The 22407-nt window shown below is 43.7% G+C and overlaps 1 protein-coding gene across 1 annotated transcript; it reads left to right on the forward strand.

Annotated features, from left to right (window-relative positions):
- The first annotated feature begins 544 nt into the window (after window positions 1–544).
- C1H4orf54 (chromosome 1 C4orf54 homolog) lies at window positions 545–19562 on the forward strand. Its single transcript, XM_012526542.3, has 2 exons — window positions 545–5967; window positions 14900–19562. The coding sequence occupies exon 1, from the start codon at window positions 545–547 to the stop codon at window positions 5927–5929; it is 5385 nt and encodes a 1794-aa protein (XP_012381996.3). The 3' UTR covers window positions 5930–5967; window positions 14900–19562.
- Window positions 19563–22407: the final 2845 nt, after the last annotated feature.

Here is a 22407-nt window from a genome sequence, read left to right on the forward strand (position 1 = left end):
TGTTTTGAAGCAAATAGGTTATGTTTCATAGAGTGTAACTTTATGGGCAGAAAAGGGATGGAATATTTTATTTCTATAAAAAGTTTTATCACCAGAGCTTATCTGATTTGGCTATCCAAGAGAAGGAAGGTGAATAGATTTCTAGGTGAACATAAAACTACTATATTTAAGAGCAAACTTTTGAAATATTCCCAGACTGTCCTTGATTTGAAATGCAATACAAAATTTGAACTTTTTAAGTACAAGGGAGAAGACTCATTTAATCCAGGACTTGCAATTGAAAGATGGCAGTGAGTAAGGAATAATTTCATACTTACTAGATATCTTTACAATAAATTACACAGAACGTTTTGTTGATTTGAATTAAAACCCCCATGCCTCCTCCACCCCCACCTTTTTTTCCTATTTCTTTAGAGCCTCTTCTTTCTACCCACAAGTGTAGTTTTGGTATGACTAGGGAAGGGATACTAAAAATATTTCTGGAATGACGTGACCCTCTCTCGCCCCATCCAGGAAAGGGACAAGGCTCCACAAGAAACAGCACATGCTTTCTCTTCATTTCTGGGAGTCTCAGAGTCACTCTACAGATGCTGCTCCTTCCGTGGCCGATGGCATTCACGCTCAAAGCTACCGACTGTGCCAGGGAAACAACTGTGCAGGGCAGCTCCGCTACGAGTCACTGGCCACGGTCTCGGCCAGAGCAGCCCCCTGGCCACAGACCACCTCTGCCACCCCACACAGGAGCCTTCCCACCTCCCTCAGGCTTGCCCTGGCCCCGCCACGCAGGCTGAAGCACTTGGAAGTGGTGGCAGCAGTGGCAGTGGTGCCTACAGCCTTGGGGCCAGTCCAGGCACGTGGGACGCTGCTTCGGGCAACTCTGCAGCCCCTTCAGGGTAAGAGAGGGATCGAGGACAGCCCCAGCGCTCACCACTGCCTCATCCTGTCGCTGAAACCTGGGCAAGGGCTCAGAATGGAAGTCGCCACTCCTGAGCTGATGTCGCAGGCCAAACTGACGGAGGCGGGGAATGGGGTGAGCAGAGCTCAAGACAGCCAAGAGCCAAAGCAGCAGCTGCAGCCGCTTCCCAAGGCTTCAGCTCCCTCCCAGCGAGAAGCAAAATATGTCGAGATGTGTGCTTCAGCTGGAGTGCAGAGGCAAAGTCCCCGGACGATGAAACTTACTCTGGAGCCCGGCCCAGGGGATCAGAAGGCCTCCAGGAGCCCCACGGAGAAAGCCAGAGGAGCCCAAGGTGAACTCAGAGGTCAAGGGTCCAAGGCTCCAATGCCCCAGAGGAATCCTGCTTCCTCTGAACTCTCCAGATCCCAGCTATCCTGCACTGATGAGGCTGGCAACTTCGCTTTGTCCTCGTCCTCCTCCTCCCCTGTGGACAAAGCAGAGGAGGATGGCCTTTCCAAAACGGATGATACCACCACATCAACAGGGGCTCTGGCCACCTCCTCTTCATCCTTAGGCTTTGAGAGTGACAATGGTGAGAGCAAAGTGAGCTGCCAGCCTGGAAGAGAAGGAGGGAAGAAAGCAGGTGGAGGGGGAGGGGGAGTGAGGGGAGGAGGAGATGGGACGGAGTGCAGGGACATTATTGCCAAGTCCCAGGGCAGCAGGGATCCCCCCAGAAATGAGGAGGCTCACTACATCACGACCCATGAGATCCAGCTGAGTGAGGTGGAGCAGGACATGGATTTTGACGTGGGACTGGCCTCCCACTGGGATTTCGAGGATAACAACGTGATCTACTCATTCGTGGACTATGCTTCCTTTGGTGGCAGTGACGAGACCCCAGGGGACGTCACCACTCCAACTGAAGAGGACGATGACAACAGCTGCTACCTCAGCACCACTCCCAGCACCAATGCCACTCGGACACCCAGCCCCACCAGCAGCGACCAGGCCCGCGTCAGCACAGGCAGCGGTGGCCACGACACAAGCAGCACAGAAGTGGGCAGCGGCCCCTCTGACAGTGACCCCACTCCCCCACCCACTGGGCCTGGCACTGCCACCGTGTGCAAGCCCTTGCCGGAGCCTCCGGAGGCAGCTTCAGGGGCAGCAGCCGCCGTGAGCAGCTGTGGGAGTGCAGCAAGCCAGATCCTCCTATCAATCAAGCCAACTTCCCGGGCTATAAATGAGCCTAGCAACGTGCATGCAAAGCAAAACATTATTTATGCTGCCAAGCATGAAGGCGACATGAGCCTCCGCATCTCTAAAGCCGCCCAACACAATTCAAGTTCTCTGAAGCAACACTCGGCTGCAGCCGTGGCTCAGGACCATGCAAAGAAATTCATTGCCGTCCCTGCTCGCCTGCAGACCAGATGCGGGGCCATCCGGGCGAAGGAGCTGGTGGACTACTCCAGTGGAGCCTCCAGTGCCGTGAGTGAGCTGGACGATGCAGACAAAGAGGTGCGTAACCTGACCTCCCGTGCCTTCCGGAGCCTCGCTTACCCCTACTTTGAGGCTCTGAACATCAGCTCCCGGGAGTCCTCCACGACTCTCTCCGAAGTCGGATTTGGGCGCTGGTCCACCTTCCTGGACTTAAAATGTGGGGGTGTTGGAGCCAAGGTAGAACAGAGCCTCCTCCGGAGCAGTGCGGCCTCTGTGGCTGCAGGCCTGAGGAAGGGTGGTGGGGCCAGGCCCACTGCAGACCAGCTCTACATCCAGGCCAAGAAGTCCCAGACCAAGGCCCTGGAGTTTGTAGTCAGCAAGGTTGAGGGGGAAATCAAGCATGTGGAGACACCCCTGTGCTTCCAGAAGCAGGTCCAGAAGGGCTCCCGCGTCGTCACCCTTCTGGAGCCTCTGAATTTACGCAGTGAGAGCAAAGCCAGCTCAGCTGCTGGGCCAGGCAGGACCCCCAAAGGCTCCAACAAGGGCCCCGGGTCGGTGTACACCGATGATGGTTCTGAGGCCTCTGACAGCAGCAAGCCTGCCTTCCGAGCTGAAGCCCCCCAGAAGAAGTCCACATTTGCTTCCAGCCTGCTCAAAAATGTCATTTCCAAGAAGATGCAACGGGAACATGAGTTGAAAATGGAGAGGGGAGAGGTCACTGACACAACCCACAAGAATCTCCCCAGCAGCTCCAAGGAGAAGGAGGGCTCTCCTGGGAGTGAGAAGCTGCGGGAGAGGGGCTTGCAGAGGCAGAGTTCTCGCCACTCAGAGGCTGGCTCTGAGTACACCGTGGTCAGTGTGTCTGATGCAGGTGGGGAGGGGTCTGTGACCGAGGCTAAATCCCCAATTTTCAAAGCCAGTGCTCCTCGGGAGAGTCATGCAGGCTCTGGCAGGAATTTTGCAGATGGACATGCAGAAGAAGTGTGTGAAATTAAAAAGAGTGCCTCTGAGACTGTCAAGGGCATCTTCCTCCGTAGTCAGAACAGCGCATTCCGGTCATGGAAGGAAAAAGAGGCTGAGAAGCGTGAAGAGAAAGCCCCCATCCAGAAGCTGAAGCTCCCCAAAGGGGGGGACTGGAGAGCTGACCTTGGGGAGATCTCTGCCAGCAAGTCCACCATCATGTCTCGCCTCTTTGTCCCCAATATCCAGCAGACACCCAAGGACAAGCAGCCGGGGAAGCAGGCCACCAAGTACCCTGCTGCCCAGGCCACCTCCACCGCAGTGATCAGGCCCAAGGCTCCGGAAATCAAGATCCGCCTGGGGAGTGTACAACAGCCAAGTGCGGACTTCAACATCGCCAAGTTGCTCACGCCCAAGCTGGCCAGCGGCAGCAGTTCCAACCTCATCAAGACCATTGAGGACAACAGCAGGGCCCAGCAGAAACTCTTACGTGGGGACAACCTAGAAAAAGTGCCCCAGTTCCAGGTGAGAGACATCAGAGACAAATCCAAGGTTCAAGGCCCCCTCCACCAGGTGAGGGATGTCAGGAAACTCATCAAAGGGTCAGGGGATAGCAGTGACAAGGGCAGCGTTACCCCAGAGCAGGGGCTGACTGGACCCAAACCCAGGCAGATGGCAGCTGCTGCTGGTGGATCCGGATCCCTGTCCCCGATGGTGATTACATGCCAGGCTCTGGTGAACCAGAGGGAAGACAGCACAGACCGAGAGGCAAGGGAGGGTGTGGGAAAAGGTGGTAGCGGCAGGGTCCTGAGCGCCTCTTCCCCGGAAGGGACAGTCCTGGTTCACAGGGCGTCTGGCAGGCTGCCGGTGGCTACCATTGCACCCAATAAGCCTGAGCAGGGCTCCTACCTGCCTGTGCTCAAGATTGTCTCCAAGGCTTCTGCTCACAAGAACCCAGAGAAGCCCAAGGATGAGGAGGTCAAGGAGGAAGGGAAAGCACCAAAGCCAGCCCGGAATGCCCTGGAGAAGTTGACTGCTGCTGTGAGGTCCATGGAAGAGCTGTACAGCTTCAACAGGAACGAGTGGAAGCGCAAAAGCGATCCCTTGCCTATGATGACAGACAGCCATGTGCTGTCGCTCATTGCCAGTGAGGAGAGGGAAGGGGCAGGGAGTGCCGAGGGCAATGCTGACAAGCTGGCCAAACGGCTAGGGGAGGTGGAAGAGCGGAGCCCAGGAAACAAGGGTGGCGTGGTCCTGCGCGGGGCGCCCATAGAACGTCTGCAGCGGAGAAACTCCAACCCAAGCACTGAGAGCGTGTCCGCCCGGGCAGCCGCCTTTGAGAACCTGGCCAGGGAAAGGCCGCGATCCCTCTATATTCCCCCGGTCCACAAGGACGTGGAGAGGGCCCAGCCTCTGCAGCCCCTCCCACCGCTCCCCAGCAACCGAAACGTGCTCACCGTAAGTGCTAGCAGCACCCAGAAAACGGGAGGCGTCGCCGGCAAGTTCCCACAAGTGCCTTCCCCAGAGGTTGCTCCAGTGGCAAAGGGCATCAAATCGCAGGGACTCCGGTCCCTTAAGATTTCTCCGGCCACGCGCGCACCTCCCGAGGAGGTGGCCAACAGGAAAAGCAGTTTGGAGAAGGGCAATAGCGACTGTGAGAATTACCTGACCATCCCTGTCAAAGGGAGCTCTGCCCCTGGGGAGCTTCCTGGCAGGCTCGGGGCTGGCAGGGAGGGTCCCCCAGCTTCTTCAGCTGCCACTCTGTGCAACTTGCCCCCCCTGAGTGCGCGCAGTCAGGTCCCAAGTAGTCCCAAAGGTTCCCAGGTCAGCGGAACCAGCCGGCCAGCCTGGCGTAGCAAACCTGACAACCCCCAGGAGAGGGTAGCAGCCCCCACAGCCGCCCAGAGTCCAGAGCACCCCCCCACTGCCATCTACCACCAGCAGCCACTGCCCTTCACCCTGCAGGGGGGCCAGCCCCAGGTCCTCTGCTTCTCCCCGCCTAGCATGCCTGCCCCAGCACCCGCAGGCCCTGCTCCGGTCCCCACAGACCCCTTCCAGCAGCCACCGCCTCAGCAGACGCAGCGCAAGATGCTTCTGGATGTGACGACTGGCCAGTACTACCTAGTGGACACACCGGTACAGCCCATGACGCGGAGACTGTTTGACCCTGAGACAGGGCAGTATGTGGACGTGCCCATGACCTCCCAGCAGCAGGCGGTGGCTCCCATGTCCCTCCCCGTGCCTCCCCTGGCCCTGAGTCCTGGGGCCTATGGACCCACCTACATGATCTACCCTGGTTTTCTGCCCACGGTGCTGCCCACCAATGCCCTGCAACCCACACCAATTGCCCACACTCCAGGGGTCAGCGAGCTCTCCCCCATAGCAGCAGAGACCCCTGGCAAAGAGGCAGCTGCGACATTCACCGAGGTCCCATACTTCATGGCCTCTGGTCAGTCTCCCGCCTCCTCCTCCTCCTCTACCCCAGCAGCCACCTCCCAGCTCGTGGGGGCCAAGGGCTTCGCCCAGCTGCATGGCAAGCCTGTCATCAGCATCACCTCGCAGCCCCTGGGGCCACGGATCATCGCCCCCCCTTCTTTTGACGGCACCACCATGAGTTTTGTGGTGGAACATAGATGACAAGCAGTCCCCAGACAGCAAAAACGGAGCAGCTGCTGGTGAGTGGATTTTACTTTGATACGCTTTAAGGGGTAAAGAGCAATCCTGTTTCTTCATGTTTGAAGTGGCAGATTTGCAGCAGGGGTGGCTGTCCGCAGAAATGGGTGTTTTGGAAGAAAACAAGACCCCATCCAAATTATTAAGGGGCTAGTGCTCTTGCCAACTTTCTTCCTCTCCCCATCCCTCAGACCCCCCAGGGACCAGCCTTTCCCCTTTGACCTTTTCAAATTGCCTGATTGCTTTTCCCACCCAGAGTAGGAGGGAAGTGAACATGCAAATGGTTCCTTTAGTCTTTGGGAAAAGGTTGTCAAGGGGAAGAAATGAAAACCTGGTCTGGAATTAACAGAGCCTCGTTCCTTGTCCCTGGCAATGCAAGCAACAGAAGGCAGTGGACATCCCAGGAGATCACTGGAAACACAGTTAATCTGTTTGATCCTCAGAAAGAAGGGACATCAAGGACTGACATTTTCTTAGTAGGGAGGTGCTTCATCCTCCTCTTGAACTTTCTCGTACAAAGTAACTACTTTTTAAGCACTTGCTTTTCAGTGTTTAGATAACCAGAGCACTTTTCCTTAGAGCGGGCGCAAAATACTTAAATACATCTTATGCCGCGCACGCACATGCACGCGCGCGCACACACACACAGCTTGACATCTATGAGAGGGGGAGTCCCCAGCTTAGGTGCTCCTTGGTTGGGGCTGCTGTACTTGATCCAATCCGTTCAGCCTGAATCCATTGCATTCTTCTGCTAACCCCTACTAGGCGCTCACTTTCATTGAGGCCTCCCTCGGTTTAGGAAAGAATCCGTTTCTACTCTTGCCCCAGTCTAAAGGAAATCAGATAAAATCTGATTCCTGCCTTGGGTCAATCTTCATTCACAGACTGGAATCCCCTGCTGCGAAGACGGTTCCTGGATGGGAAAAGTAAGGATGGCTTGTCTGAACCAGGACACATGAGGTCAAACGCACAGGAGAGGGGCAAAGGCCCTGCTGGACACAGCGCAGAGCTGTCAGGTGCTGGGCTCTAAATCTGCCCCTCAGCCCTTCGCACCAGACCAGGAAGGGCTGAGGTCATAAATGCTTGCAGGACCTTTCATTCCTTATTCATATGATCTTAATATGAACAAAGAAAAGAGACAGAGAGAAATCCTTTCTTCTTGTATGAAAGAAAGAAGCCATTTCTCTCTTTTCTAAATTTACTGAAAAGGAATAGAAGAACTTTCTTTGGACAGCAAAAAAGCCTTAAATTAGGAATTAGAATCATAGAATTATAGGCACAGCTGCTTCTTCTGACCATCTGTGTGAGTTTTGGCCTGATAAACTCTCTAGTCCTCCCTGTATCTCTAAGGAACAGTAATATCTACCCCTCAAAATTTGTCCAAACATCAGATAATGTGATGGATATGTAAGTGTATTATGAACTATAAACCCTTTTTTTTAAAAAATGCAATGGATGGTTACTGCGCTTCCACAAGACAACATTAGGTCACTGTTTAGACATGTGAGAATCTTTCCCTAAGGAATTAGGTGAAGGCCCAAGAACATTTTACTTGCAATCTAGAAATAGATTATTTGAATTCTTCCTTTCAGGAGTTCGCAACCGGCACTGTGTGTCCATCACAAAGAGGGAAGGGAGAGAACTGAATGTAAATAATGCATCTTTTCTTTTGGGAGAAAAACATTTTTTAAAAAATTAAATATGCATGGGGATGAGACAGAATTAGAGAAGTAGTTTTGCTAGGACCGGTGGAGCTGGCTTTTTCAAGAGCAGCCTGTAGGCGAAAGTGTTTTGATTTTCTTAACAGGTGGTTTGCTTACCTAAAGCTATTTGGGACCAGCTAATATCAAATGCCGGCCTTTGGGTAAACTGTGAGGGAGCAGAAGCAAGGTGAAGGGAGGGCTGAGAGGCGGGAGGAAGGGCATACACTCCCTTAAGGTCCTCTTAGCAGTGCTTTGGCCTTTCTCCTGCCTGCTGAGTAGGGAGGATTAGGTTTGAATTATTTCCATCAGACACAAATACACATCCAAGTTCTTAAATTCAAAATTTCACCAGTTTTTTGGTTAGAATTTTTCCCTTTTTGAAAGCACAATCTTTATTCTTATAAACAGACCCAAAGATAGATAGCAAGGGCAAAGCCTGGTTTCTTGACTTAAGAAAACTAGTCAAGAACTAAAGATCAGTTTTTTGTGTACAGGCAAAAATCTAGTTATGCAAACTTAGATAACTAATTAAAATCCTTTAAAAGGATTCCTGAAAAGTCTATGCCACTTGCCAAAGAGCAGTCAGCATTCATAAAAAAGAACTGAGCTGTTCTTTTCTTTGTGTGAAAATCTGTCTTTTAAAACTCTGTTCAGAAATTTCAAAAAAATTTATTTTGTGCTCACAGTTGATACTCATAAGGATCATCAATATGAGAAGTCTTGGACGTGGGTTTAACTTCAAGATTTCCTTTGAAAATCACAGTTAACCCAGAGATTTTCCATGAGGTTGCATTTTTTGTTCCCCTTTTCAACCGAGAAGTCACATAAATGATCTGGTCCAACCACAACATTTAATAGAGGAGAAAGCTGAGACTTAGACAGAAACCTTTTTCCTGATGTTCCAGAGAGTGAGAGAGCCAGGACGGGCCCTTAGCAGCTAGGCCATTCCATGCTCCCAGCACGCTGCTGTTTATGTTCCTTGGAAGGATGCATGGAGCAAAAGAAAGATGTTGGAGGAGGAGTAATAAGCTCTGAACTGGCAGCCAGGACACCTGGGATCTACTTCCATCTAGCATTTGGCTGTTAACTGTCTATATTTCCATTTGCCTCTCTGGACATTTGTAAAAGGAATATTTGAGCTAAATTCATCAGTTCCCTTATTCAGTCAACAAACATGAATCACATGCCCACACTCTACCAGACACTGTCTTGGGGACAGAAATCCACCAGTGACCTGGTACAGCCTCATAAGCCAGAAGCCTACACTCCAGCAGGATGAAACCTCTACAAAGAAAACTGCAAACTTCATGTTCAAGTCCTGGCATAACCTTTAAGAGTCTTTCCAGCTCAAACAATAAGTATTTCATTGCCTATTTTTAGCACCACATTGTTCAGGGAGATTTGCCCTCCTGCTCCTCCTCCTGCCACCCACCTCCTGTACATTTGGAGTATAACTGGCTGCTATCTCTTTCTGATTATTCTGTTATGAATTTTCCTTTATTGTTTTGCTTTTAGAGGTGGCTCTTTGCCACTTCTCTCTTCCTGTGCTCAATATTCCAACACTTTCCAAACTTTGCAAAGATAATTACTAACATTATTTATTTAATGATTATTTGAGAATGAAGTGACCTGATGACCTAGCTGGGCGGCCACAGCAGGGCCCCATTTGCAACACACCAGTTGCCAAACTTCTGTTTTTTCCTTTTGTGAGATCCTTCTCTGTTTTATGCATTAGGCCTTTTATCTGTGTGTTTGTTTTTGCTCTGAAAGCCCCTCTCCACAGAATCTTTGATGACTTTTTCCCCGAGACTACTTTTGTTTTAGTTTTCAGTCATTCTAGACGTGTGGTTCTGTTTCTCCTTCCCTGATGTATTTGTTCTTATGCTTTCTCCTGACCACTTAGATGCCATATTTTTGTTTTAAAACTTTGAGACCTGATATGAAAGGTATAAAGATAAAATAAATATGTAATTACAGCAAAAGTTAACTTTATTTGGCATGGTACCTGCTACGTAGTTGGTACCAGCTTAATAAGAGAACTGCTGTTATTTTGTTTCATATGAATGTCCTTTTTTGTTTCTTTATCCATTTGTGTTGCTCATATCTAGAATGTGTTGCATGTTGCTCATCTGTTCTTGCTCTTGCTTTTCACTTCCTCAGAGTTATTTCTACCCCTGGAATCAGGACCCACACATCAGTAATAAAAGTGGAAAGACTAAAGAGGGTAAATTCTGGGAGAAATGTTTTCATAGTGTTCTGAGGGGCCCCAGGGGGCCTTAGATGATCAAATCCAGTCCCCTTGGGTTAAGCAAGTGGAAATAGGAACTCAGAGAGGTCAAATGACCCCATCTTAAGTTGCTGTCGCTTTGAGGCAGAGTTGGGACTCAAAGTCTGAATTATTCCATACCAGCATCTTATTTCAGTTTGCTTCTTTCTTATTGCTCTCTATTTCCTCTTCTCTTTTTCTCCCTTAGACCACCCTTTTTGGTGATTCTACTTCTTGAGGTCCTTCCTGCTAGTCTATTTCCCTCTCCTCACTTTTTCCCCTGCCATTTGTTTGCAAATATATTATGTTATTTGCTTTTTTTTTTCCTTTCAATTTTGGTGTCTTCCTAATTGTGCCTTCTCATTTCCCATTAACTTCAAGTAGATAGAGTTCGGCGCCCCTCCTTCTATGCATCTTCCTTTCTCAATTTTTTTGTGTAGTTTGTTTTTTTTATCACACACTGAACAGTTTAAAAGGCCCAGCTGGGTGGGCTCTGCCAGCTTTCTCACCTGGGCTTTGTGCACTTTGTGCAGTCCTGGCCAGTCAGAGGAGGACCAGGAACCGCTCAGTCATGGTCCCAGCTGGCTAGCCGGGCTGCAGGCTGTTGTGCTGATATTCATTTTTAGTTCATGCCACATTCATTTCCTGAATCAATTATTTTACTTCTCCTTTTTTTCCTAACTTGGTTGCAACTTCCTCTTCTCATTACCCTGTATAACTGTCGTTTTATATTATCTTTTTAAAGCAAATCAATTTTATTGATACATTTTAATAAAAAATATATTATCTTTTTTCCCCAGGTTTTATTTTTTAAAATTTTTTATTAAAGTTAATAGATCACATAGAATGTTACATTAAAAAAAACTTAAGAGGTCCCCACATAACCCACCCCCCACCCTCCACCCCCATCATTTTTATAAATTGTATTTTTTGAAGATACGTAAATCACTAAAAAGGTTACGTTATAAAAAAACATGAGAGGTTCCTCTACACCCCCTATCGCCCCACCTCACTCCTCCCACACTAACAACCTCTCCATCATAGTGGCACACTCATCACACTTGGCGAACACATTTTAGAGCACTGCTGCACCATGTGGATAATAGATTACCCTGTAGTTCACACTCTCCCCTGGTACATTCAGTGAGTTATGGCAGGATATATAATGTCCAGCATCTGACCCTGCAATATCATTTAGGACAACTCCAAAGTCCCCAAAAAATGCCCCCTTACCACATCTCTTCTTCCCACTTAGGGAGTGGGAAATTACCCTCAGCAACTACTGTGATCACTTTGTTCCTGTCAATGATACAATTTTTTCTATTAGTAGTCACAAAAGTTACATTATCTTTTTAATGTCTATTTTTGCCTTTTCTTTTCTTCCTTTCCCCTTTCCTAAATTGTAGCTTTCCTCTAGCTTACTATTTTGTGCCCCTCTTTGAAATTTCACTGCCTTTGGACTTTCTTCCCTCTCCTCCTCAAAAGCAACAAAAAATGAACAGATAAACAGCCACTGCATGGGAGTGTAGGAAATGAAACCCAGGCCCATTAGGTCCCATAGCCAAGCTCCAAATCTGACACCCTGTTTAGCCACTTCTCTTACTCTTTGCCTTCTGGGTCTCAGTTCCTGCTGTAAATTATTTCTATACCCTTTTTGTTTTTGCTTTGGGCTTTCCCTTCTACCTAATTTCTCCAAAAAAATTTCAGCAGTTACATTTGCCTCTTGGCTCTATCCTGCAGCTCTATTCTTCCTGAAAAAGGACTAATTAGATGAAACAAAGTCCTTAGAAAGGGTGAGAAAGGACAGCTGGAATTTGCCCTGTACTAATTTTCATGGCCTCAGTTTCATCCAGACCCCTAGCCATTTCCCTGCTGAGGGGTCTGTGTATGTGAGTTTGTGTCGTAGGGTTTGAAAAGGGGGGAAGGGCAGGGGAAGAGAATAAGGTAAGAGAATTGACCCTGAATCTGGCAATACCCAGCGTATGCTAAGCTTCCATCTATATTTTCCTTTGACTAAAAAATCAGCTGTCCTTGTCATTAGAACATTTTATGCCCCAAAGAGAAACCTGGCTACTTTAGAACTTCTAGAGGCTGTGGCTGCCAGTGGTGGGGTAATTCTGTGTTTATGTAGAAAGGGGTAGATATGGGATGTCCTGTTTGCAGAATCATTAGGAAGACAAAGTGAGCGTGGGATTCCTCTGGGATGCCCATGAGTTAATGCATTCTAGTTGAAAGGGAGCTGTGTGGCTTTTGAATAAGGAGCAAGGTCATGTGCTCTGAAGTTGGGCAAGACCCGGGCTCAGATTCTAATGCTGTTACTACTCTAGGTGACTTGCTAGGTGACTTGCTCAAGAGATGAGCCTGTTTTCTTAACTATAAAACAAATCCAAGTCTCAAAGATGAGGCCCTGTCTCCTTAACTATAAAACAAATCAAACTATCAAAGATGAGCCTCTGTTTTCTTAACTATGAAACAGGGATATTTTGCAGGAGTGTTGTGAAGATTGAATTATAAAAACAGTGCAAAGGACATAGCATATTACATGGTATATAGGAAATATTCAGTCTACCTTGGAGACTAGAACTACATGAATGTATCAGAATGCATTCATCTTCTCAGGGGCGCTCATTAGAGCAGAAAATCAGCCCTTCCCCTTGCAGACCTCCCAGGACAGCTTCAAGGCACCTCCACCCAGGATTCTGTGTTTCTCCAAATGGGATGTGATGCCCATAGCTCTGCAGTCTGCTTTAAATTGGTTCATCTCTTAGGGCAGGCCAACTGACCATGTGCCAAAGTATTCTAGTATCCCCCGAGACCTTCTAGAATGTTATACAACTCTGGGCATAGCTTGCCAACTTTGTGTGGTGATTTTCCTCTCTGTCTGGGCACAGACCTGTGTGGAGCAAAGGAAAATCTGACCCAGCATCTCTGCTGCACTCTGTCATGTGTTTTGGTCCTACACTCATGGGAAGATATCCAGACCAGACTTCTACACGGCATAGCCACCCTCTAATCCTGAATGACTTCTTAATGATTCATCGCACCACAATAAATGTTTGTGAGGTCTCTGTTAGGTTAAACTGGCGATTTTAATTATTTTATCCTTAATAGGAATTGGAGCAACTTTATGACTTTCAAGATTTCAAACAAAATTCCTCCAAAATTACTGTGAGCAGAAATGATATGTGAAAATCAGGGTGAAAAACACAGTATCTGAACCACCAGCCCCTAAAAATAATCCCAGTAGATTGTATAAGCAGATTTTTCCCTTGCTCTCAGACCCTGCTATAGTGCACCTCTCTGTCAGTCTCTCTTTGTCTTTCTCTGTCTGTCTGTCTGTCTCTCCTTTCCTTCTCCTCTGTGTCTTCTCACACTGCTCAGGAAGTCTTTGCAAACCTTGCCTTGAGTTGGGACTTACCCTGGGCTGTTGTCAGACCCTTGGATCCACATTGGAGTTCTACTTCTTAGTGTTGTATTATCTTCTACTTCTATGGAAATGATCATATATATATATATCTTTTCTTTTTGCTGCCCCATGTATCCTAATGGAAATAATTAAAAGTTATTACATTGAAAACCTTAATCTCCAGGACTTAAATGCAAAGCAAAACCTAATTAACACTGTATAGACCAAATAAAGAGCCTCCAAATCCTTTTGAAGTCATTCCTCAATTTAAATTACTAAAGAATAAGATCGACAGACATGGAATACATATGAGTTATGAAACTATAAGTATTCTTGTAGACTTCCTTTTTCCCAAGCACTTATTTAAACATGTCCGATTTTAGCTGAGAGGATTGAAATATCCCTTGCCTTGCTACTCAGATTGCATATAATTGGTTAGAGAGCTCTTATTTAATACTTCATGGAGATTATTTTTCACATGATAGTGTCTTCCTAGTCCCTCACAGACATTACCTGAAGTCCTCTCTATTTCTGTCTTTATAGTATGTTCAAATATCAACTCTCAAATGATAAAAAAAAAAGTTCTTTAGGCAAAGTTCTAGTAGCTGTACTAGAATGTGTACAGAAATCAACAGAAAAAAAGAGGTAATTTTTGGTAAACCTTTGAGCATATCAGTGCTTGTCTTAAATGGATTTAGCTAAGTTATAGGCTCTAACAGCCGTATCTTATTTTAAACAAAACCCACTAGGTGAGTTGTGTGAGCAGTTGGCGCAGCACCTGCATGTGCGCTGGGTGCTGAATCACCCAGCTAGGCTCTAATCTCTCAGGACTCCTGGGATCGAAGCCTGGCTGAAGCTGCGAAAGTGCAGTGACCCTGGTGGAAGAGCCAGTAAAAGCAGGGGTGGATGAAAGGGAAATTGATAGTTGTGCAAGAAGAGGGTATCTGCTCCCTTTTCTTGTAAGCCCAGACACCCCTACCAGTCTACTAACTGTTTTGTCTTTTAATGTAATTTGGCTTCATTTATAAGTTTTGTATTAAAACAAATGTAGGGATTTAAAGTAGAAACAAAAAAAAAAGCCAAAAACATATTCGGTGAAAGGCCAAGTGATTTAGGTAACAGGAACTGGTTTTGCAAGAATTCTCAGTATAGTATAGTGTCCTACCTAATTAGTTTACTAACTCATGATGAATTTCAAATGTTTCCATTTAATTTAAATATCATTTCTACATGCTAAATTTAGGAACAAACATATTACACTGCTTTAACACTGCTATGGATGATTTCTATGTACCTACACATTTAACTCTAAAATAAGTTTAAATGATTGGATTTAACTGAATTTTCGAAGAGTTTTCACTTTGGGCACTTTCTTTAAGTCAGCATAATGCCTACTAAGTTCAGAAATCCATTTGCTAAATTCATTTTAAAATGTCAGCTTTATAATTTTACTGTTGAAATTAGCCAAACAGTTAAATAAAATGTATTTTTCTTGCTTCTTTAAAAATGTGATTTGCTTTTACAATTAACAATTTTTTCTTTGACAATGTTTTTTATAGGAGCAAGACAGAAAGATGGACTACTCTTCTCTAATCTGAAATTTGCATTGTAATAGCACTAAGAATTCATCTGAAAAACCTCCTCTACATTTGTTAGTCCTAGTTTTTGCTTCTTATATACCAAGTGTGTAAGTTTTTAATATTTCCTAAATGACTCTGTTAAAGCAGTTTGTGTTATTTTAGTTTTACAAAGCTGATTGAAAGGCTGCATTTCCCCCCTGTAAAACTATTTCTTTTTATACTTTAATACAGGATATAAGCTTCCCATTCATTTCTTTCCCTCCTGCACTTGTGACTAGGTTAAAAAAAATCCTTTTAAGTGTTCACATAATTCAATCAAAATATACAACAGAAAGGGATTGATTCTGCCCTACTGTTGTAAACCAAGCCAGCAAATCAATAATTTGAATCGCGCATCTCCTTTTTGGTTCTTGGAGTGCATCGGTAATCAGTAACTAGCTGGCAGAGTTGTGGCACAGATTTGGAGGTTAAATATGATGGGTCTGCACTTTGAATTATTTAACAGCCAAAACTGGTCATTCTCTTGGTTGTGTTCTACGTGTTCTTTTATTGGGTTTGGCATGATTTCAAATGTAATTGTAAAGAACAGTGGTTTTAATTTTTGTGCTTGGTTTTACTTTTTTCATTTGTACAATGCCACGACAGTATTTGTTGCCTTAAAAGAACAGCTTGAAACACTGGAGAGCCAGTAGTTGCATTTAAAATTAAGTTAGTCTCCGAAAAGTATGAATTATCTATCTCCCTTTAAGAAGCCAACCTTTGTTATCAGCGTGTGGTATATCTTTCTTCAATGATTCCCTTCATAGTTGTATATTCCTGTCTTTCTTTCACAGATTGTTTGGAGTCTGAAGAATGAACTGTTTGGGGCAGGAGAGTGGAATGTGAACTCTCATTTAGTGACTCTGATTCACTCTAGCCCCAGCTGTATCTAGAGCAGTAACCTAGAATTACAAGCACTGTCTCCTTATGAGGCAGATTTTAAGAGATGTAGAGAGATCATTCTCACAGAATCTTTCATCTGCCTCAGCCATAACCCAAATCTGAAGGTTGTTTCAGTGAGTGTTCACAGTGATTCTTGAAATGTTGGTTGAATAGATTAATATTTAGCCTGTGATAATTAATAACTGTGTCAAAATATATTTGACAATTGTTACCTTGAAATATTTCTTACTTTTTAAAAGACTAACTTGAATGTTATCCCAGGTTTTTTTGAAGGAATCACCTCTTATTTACATTATTTGTTCAAAGAGAATTCATTCTGGTAATTTTAAAAGACCTTACCTAGATTTTAATGATCAGCAATATTTGATTTATGTTTAAAATTGCTTTTTGAGGCCATAGAATGATATGCTATTCATGAAAGAAAGTTGCGAGTGAAAAAACAATGAGCTCATTTTTGTATGATTAGTGTAATCTTATTACTTTTAGTTATGTTCTCCATCTCAGACTCTTAAAAAATAACTCAGTTTCAATTTGGGGTCTTCCTTAAAGGGATCTTAATGTAGAGAGAAATTCTGTTGAGTTAAGGAATAGTTTGAGGAAGGAATAGTCAGCTCTGGTCACAGTTCAGTCACTGGGCTAATGAGCTATGGAATGGAGTCACATTTTCTATGAAACATGTATGGAAAAGATGCCCTTATACTGTATTAGGGAAAATATTATGTCTTTGTCATAAAGGTCTTCTTACCCAGGTTTGTCAACCGATCAACCCTAGGAGTTACTTAACCTTTCACCCCTGGGGAACTTCTTATACAGCAGTAGAATGTCCTCATTTTCAGGAGATATTAGCTGAGTGTGAGATCACTTAATATAGAAACAAGAAAATCAAATCCACTTCAAAAAATCTCAGACATGTAATACTCAAGTAGCCCCGTGAAATATTACTGGTGAAGCATACCTAGTGAAACTTAGATAGGATTTGAACTGCATAGTACCAGAATGTGTGATTTTTAGGAAACCTGAGTGAGCATGTTGAGTTGTCGACTCCTAGCCTGCTCTTCAAAATGAAAGACACCTCCTTACCTAGAAAATGTGATAGAGGTCTTACCTACCAAGGGTCTGCTGGCCTCATAAGCTATTTGTCAGTATTTCTCACCAGTAGATTTGAGCCTTAAATTCCCAAATTGAGGTAAATGAGGACAGAAACTAGGAAAGAAAGGAGAACTTTTCACTTGTTGGTATTATCAGAGAGACCACATCCTCTAGGGTGTTGCCAAAGATGTAGTTAATGTCCAAGTGGTTAAAAAAATGACTTAAAAATAATGTTCTATGAATACCACCTCATCCAATTTTAGTTTTATGGTTCTGTATTTCAACAAACTGTACAAAGCTGCTAAGGCCATTTCCTACCTCAAGTGTTAGGGGAGAACATTTTGATAGGCATGAGGTAAATCTAAATCCTCATTCTCATTTTTTTGTCATTTCTTGACAAATTGTATTGATATTTGAATATAATGGTTATGCCCTTCCTTCTTCAACCAAAGTTATGTAGAATAAAGCAAGAGTCTATGAAACTTCCTAACCCATAAAACTGTTTCCCCAGTAATGTCCTTGTAGCTACTGAACTTCCCTCTTATGTTTTATGTGCGTGAAACTGTTAATAAAGCATGTAGCATTTCCTAAATGGCACCCTGAGCTTGAATCTAATCAGAAGTGTGGAGTCTGGCTTTCACCTTTTCCTCTCAGGGTTACATGTGTGACCCAGGCTTCCAGAGGAACCATAGGCATCTTGTATAGAAAGTTTGACCCATTTCCTTTTCTTCCCCACTGGTAAAATGGTCAGGTTGAAATATGCCCCCTTTAAACTGTTTCTGGAAGCCTGAACACATCCGTAAACAGTATAAAATTTTAATTCATCAGAATGTATTTCTTAAAAGCACTCACTAAAATCACCTTCAGGATTAAATGAAACCCAGATATACAGATATTGACTTAGCACACAGCTGATCTGTGTTTCTGGTTATCATCAAGTAAACAAAATGAAACAAATTATACTCTGACATCATCCCAATAAATCTCAAAGGTTAAGATACTTTTCAAATTCATTCTTTTATTACTAGGAAATATTTAGTGATATGAATTTCCTTTTTCTTAATTTCAGATTTGACCTTTATCATCCTTGCCTCTTAAAGAGATTTAATACATTTTAATTGTACTTCATAGAAATGAAAGTTCATGTTTGCTGCAAATTCAATGTTCATGCTACTTGAAATATTATTTTGGACTGCAAGACAGTATCAATTCCTAAGTAGTTTGACTATTTTCTCATAATTAGTAATGTGTATGTACATGAGAAAACACATAAAACAATAGTCTTGTGTTTAAATGCTATCATGGTATACATTTACCTATGTGGTGCTTGAGGAGTTTCATTCTACAGTTTACAAGGTGTAGGTTTGCACCCCCAGATTCTCAGGGTATGCTATTTTACCCAAATACTTGAAAGAAAAAGGTGCCCTGTATTTTATCAGTACTGTTGAGGGGAAAAATTAAATGTAAGTTGTTTGTTTTAGAAAACTGCTGATAAAAATAAAATTCATAAAGTGTGTTAGGCTCTTTATGTAATTTCTAAGGAGATATATAAATATATATAACATATTCGTAAGAGACTGCTTATATATTCTTAACTTCTAGGTCTAGGTCCTAAGTACACCTCACATGTGCATAAAATTGTTAATACAGCATGTAGCATTTGCTAAATGGTACCTTGAGCTTGAATCTAATAAGAATTGCAGAGTCTGGTTTTCTGGGAATAGAACATGTCAGTGTGTGGCACATGTGATTAAGAGGTCCAGGTGAGGATTCTGGAAACTGAACTCATTTGTGTGCTCTGTGTCTCAGAATAGAACTGAATGCTCACATCAACATTTATAAGCTGTTAACATTCAGTGTGTCATGGTGCAAATGCAACACATGATTAAATTTATTCCTATTTAATTCACAATGGTGCAGAATTTAAAAACAAATACACACAGATCGAATTTGATTTCTTTATTCTTTTTATAAGTTTCATAATTGTTTTATAAGCTAGAGTTTATGGCAAAAAGCCCTGAATATACTTACCCCACCTGTATCCATTTCCTAACAGGTGATCCTTTCTTTCCCTCCTCTCCCCCCCCCTTGGAAGATATGGGTTTCTACATTTACATATATATCATACTTTGTATAATAAAGTCAATGGTGGTTGAAAAGGATGTGAAGACTGTGGAAGTTATGTCTGAACAGATGTGAGTAAATTGTGTGGTAAATGGGGAAAGACATTGGATAATGCTGAATTCTACCTCTGACTATGAAAAAAGCCTGAGGTAAATGGAAAGAATATGAAAATTTAAACTGCTGTCAACATAGGAATCTTGGTGGAAAAGTTCCCACCTGAGGTCTGACATGATTAAATTATCAAATGCAGTGAGCTTGGCCAAGGGGTCTTTGAATCCCCCTTATAGCTCTGAGAATTAGATTATTGGTATATTGCATATGAAGAAAACTACTTAGATATTGATTCTATGAGACTAGCCTACTTAACTCTATTGCCATTGTTTGTAAATGGTTGTGCAATTTTGTGTAATGGTCTTTTATTTTGACTGTTTAAAAGAACGTTTGTTTGTGTTTTTTTTTCCAGTAAAAAAAGTAACTGCAAAGAAAACATGTATTGTTTGTCTTTATTTTAACTCAAAAGGCAAGCTTTGGACATTTTCATTTTCTTCTGCCTTCTACCTTAAATCTTTCATTTAACTAAAATACTTTTTATTAATGTTTCACATTCAGTTTGCATTAGTTTTCTATTGTTGCCGTAACAAATTACGGTAAACTTAGTGGCTTAAAACCTCATAAATATATGATCTTACAGTTCTGGAGGTCAGAAGTCTGGTGCTGGTCTCACCAGAGTATATCACACTGCCAAACTCGGGAAGCTGACTGCTTGCATCATTAAGTAGCATTGTGAAGAGCACCCACCAATGTGTAGCTCTGCTGACACCAAGGAGCAAGCTAGACAGTGAGTGTAACTGAGGGCCCATACCAGGGCCCATGAAAGTAATTTTAATTCTTGCCCTGAGGAACCACACATATAAGGGCACTCATTTGGAAACTTACTGCACAGTGGGTTCAATCCTATATCAGGTTCTACAAAGAGAGACACCCAAGATTCTTCAGACCTATGTCCAGGGATTGAGGGTTATAGAACAAGAAAGAAAGTTGAGAGTAGTTCAAGGCCTTTTGTTTTGCTGAGTCACTTCCAGTTTACAGCTCTTGTTGCCGGTCAGTTTTCTGTGTTGTGTTGCCTCACCAACACACCCACTTTATTACAGCACACACACCCAATCCTGAGTGTTACAGACTCAAAGCTACATGTGCAGCAAAATTTTGCTGAAAGTCTAGAATAAATGGGATATAGATTAGCAGGTGGTCCATCAATCACAGCCAGCTGCATTAGCAAACAACTGAAATCTAAAACATTGCCATCCCTATTCTTAAATAGTCCCATGCTATCTCTGGCATTGTTTATTGAACACGTTTGTGCTCCAGCCACTCCCCTATTGCTAGAGCTCCCTCCCTCCTTTCACCTTCCACATCCTCTACGGCCTAGCTTGCTGGATCCTAATCCTCCAACTTCCTAATTTTTCTTATATGGAGTAATTTAACCATTTAATGATGCACTTCCATTGCAGGCCCACTGCGCTATGTGCAGAAGATCTTACCTTCATAACCAAGCATAATTCTGTTATATAACAATCCACCCAAAAACTTAGTACCTAAAATGACAAAAATGATTTGTTTAGTTCACACATCTGCAGTTTGATCAGGGTATAGCCTAGAAGGCATGGCTCTGTTTCATACAGCAGTTGATTAGGGCCTGGAGATCCACTGCCAAGTTTGGCTCACTCACATGACTGGCAAGTTGATGCCGGGGCTGAGAGCCAGGCATTCCGTTCCGTTACATGTGTGCCTCTCCATGGGCTTCTTGGGCTTCCCCAAAATATGGCGGCTGGGCTCTAACAATCAGTATCCCAAGAGAGGCAGAGGCTGCAAGTTTCTTAAGGAATAGCTCAGAAACTGACACAGCATCACTTTCACTATATTCTATTCGACAAACACTACAGAACCCAAATTCAGCAGTCAGGAACATAGATCCAAGCTCTCAGTGGAAAGCATGTCAAAGAATTTAGAAATCATGTTTTAAAATCATCATATGCATGAAAGTGTGCTTTTAAGCATACATTTTTTTAAAAGGAATTTAAAAAGTCAGGTTTTAGATTAGGACAGGCAATATCAAACATTCTAGAAAGAATCTAGAATGAGAGTAGTCTATACAACGTTTGTATAGACTGTAGTTTGTATGTTGGGCAATATGTTAGAGTCTGATAAGACAGAAATCACTACATACTTCCAGTGTTGAGGGGATCAATTTTCTTCAGAAAAGAGAGACTACCCACTCTATGCCAGGTGCTCTGATCTATGAAGAGGCTGGATTTCAGGAAGCCTTTAAATATGGTGAGAATGCCTGATATGCTGATGAAGCTATCTAGTCTGAGCCTTGCCAAAGACATGGATAATGAAAGAGGAAACTGGCTAACAGCCACAATAAAGAGATCCATGCCAAAGACCCAGCCTGGGGCTGGCAGGGGAGCAAAGAGGGCTAGGTGGGAAGAGAACCGAGGAAAACCAGAGCAATAGCAATGGACTGAAATTAATGTGAAAGTAGCATTGTCAAAGCCCCTCTGTAAGCAGGTGATCCAACAGAAGTTGTGTGAAAAATAGTGATCGAAAGACACAGCAAAAACTAGTATTTGTTTCTGTCTCTTGAAGTTACAACTGGATCAATGGATTTTCCAGTGTAGTCTTCTCTGGAGGCTTACATACCTCTAGTACTACTGGAGAGAGAGTAAGAGCAGATTTATTCAAGCCAGACATGCATGGATTCGAAACCCACTTCTTCAAACCCCTACCATCAAGTTATTTTGCCTCTCTTAGCCTCCATTACCTTTTTTGAAAAATTAGCTCGAGTGTGTTAATATATTATATAGTATATACAAGCTATATATTAGATGTAATATGTGTATAAAAACATGGTATAAGGCATAAGATGTGACATGTTACATATATTATAATACATTATTATAATGTGAGAATTATAATGAGATAATATATTAATCCTTCTAGCCTGTAGTTAGCATAGGAAACACTACTACGATGTGCTTGTCCATTATAGCATTTCTGCTTCTGAAAAATTCAAGTTCACTGTCTTACAAGTTGCTTACAAATAATTAAACTATTTATTGGGATATCTTGTTGTGATGGTTAGGATCATGTGTCAAATTGCCAGTGATGGTGCCCAGTTGTTTGGTCAAGCAAGCACTGGCCTAATTGTTACTGTGAGGAAATTTCATGGACTTAAATCATTAGTAAGTTGATTGCATCTATGGCTGATTACATCTGCAATCAACTGAGGAGATTGCCTTCAGCAATGAGAGACAGCTCATCTAATCAGT

The sequence above is a fragment of the Dasypus novemcinctus genome, chromosome 1 (assembly GCF_030445035.2).
Source record: "Dasypus novemcinctus isolate mDasNov1 chromosome 1, mDasNov1.1.hap2, whole genome shotgun sequence".
Taxonomy (NCBI): domain Eukaryota; kingdom Metazoa; phylum Chordata; class Mammalia; order Cingulata; family Dasypodidae; genus Dasypus; species Dasypus novemcinctus.

Coding starts and splice junctions, on each gene's coding strand:
- C1H4orf54 (XM_012526542.3), top strand. CDS start 545: ATGCTTTCTCTTCATTTCTGGGAGTCTCAGAGTCACTCTACAGATGCT.